Source organism: Pygoscelis adeliae, unplaced genomic scaffold (genome assembly GCF_000699105.1).
Source record: "Pygoscelis adeliae isolate BGI_AS28 unplaced genomic scaffold, ASM69910v1 Scaffold1050, whole genome shotgun sequence".
Lineage (NCBI taxonomy): Eukaryota > Metazoa > Chordata > Aves > Sphenisciformes > Spheniscidae > Pygoscelis > Pygoscelis adeliae.
The window spans coordinates 58,049-58,988 of NW_008823897.1; the positions used below are offsets into that span (position 1 = coordinate 58,049).

Sequence of the window (940 nt, forward strand, 5' to 3'; positions counted from 1 at the left end):
GGGGGCCTCCTCCCCTCGGGGACCAGGTGGCTGCTCCTGCAGAGCCTCCTCCTCCTGGCCTCCTGCCTCCGCTCGGCCGCCGCGTTCCCCAAGGGCTGCTACCCCTCGGAAGAGGAGGGGCTGAAGACCTTCCGCTGCAGCAACGCTCAGCTGACTGAGGTCCCCAGAGACATACCCAATGACACCAACAAGCTCTACCTGGACTCGAACCGAATCCCCTTCCTGCCCCGCAACGCCTTCTGGGACCTGCCGCTCCTGCTGGAGCTGGATCTGTCCCACAACGCCATCGCCAGCGTCGAGAGCGGGGCTTTCCGGGGCCTGGCAGAGCACCTGCACTCTCTGGACTTGTCTTCCAACAGGCTGGTGTCGGTCAGCAAAGACGCCTTTAGCAACCTGAAGGCCAAGGTCAACCTCTCCAACAACCCCTGGCTGTGTGACTGTCGGCTGCAGGAGCTGATCCGCACAGTGGACCTGGCGGCCGGCTCCTCAGGCGGCATTGTGTGCGACTCCTCCGCGCAGGAGGAGCACGTCGGCAAAGCTTTCCTGCAGGTGATCGCCGACACGGACTTCTGCAACGTGTACAAAAAGACCACGGACATCGCCATGCTGGTCACCATGTTCGGCTGGTTCGCCATGGTGATCTCCTACCTGGTCTACTACGTGCGGCAGAATCAGGAGGATGCCCGGCGGCACCTGGAGTATCTCAAGTCCCTGCCCAGCAAGCAGCGGAGGTCGGAGGAGTCGTCCACCATCAGCACTGTGGTGTGAGGCACCGGCACCCTGCAGGACACGGGGACCCGTGGTGCTGGGCATCGGCCGCTCCGCAGGCTTCCCATGGCTGCAGGAGCTGTCACGAGCCACCGTCACCTCACAGAAATAGTCACGGATTTGTTCTGTTCTCCTCGGGCAAGTGGCGTCTGGCAGCGGGAGCGCCGGCAGG

The 940-nt window shown here is 63.7% G+C and overlaps 1 protein-coding gene across 1 annotated transcript in view; it reads left to right on the forward strand.

The window, feature by feature from the left end:
* LRRC3C (leucine rich repeat containing 3C) overlaps positions 1-768 on the forward strand; it is a 7,790-nt gene extending 7,022 nt beyond the window's left edge. Inside the window, exon 2 of the mRNA XM_009335000.1 lies at positions 27-768. Within this exon, the coding sequence (XP_009333275.1) occupies positions 27-768 (742 nt within the window). The remainder of the gene's footprint in view (positions 1-26) is intronic.
* The last annotated feature ends 172 nt before the right edge of the window (positions 769-940 follow it).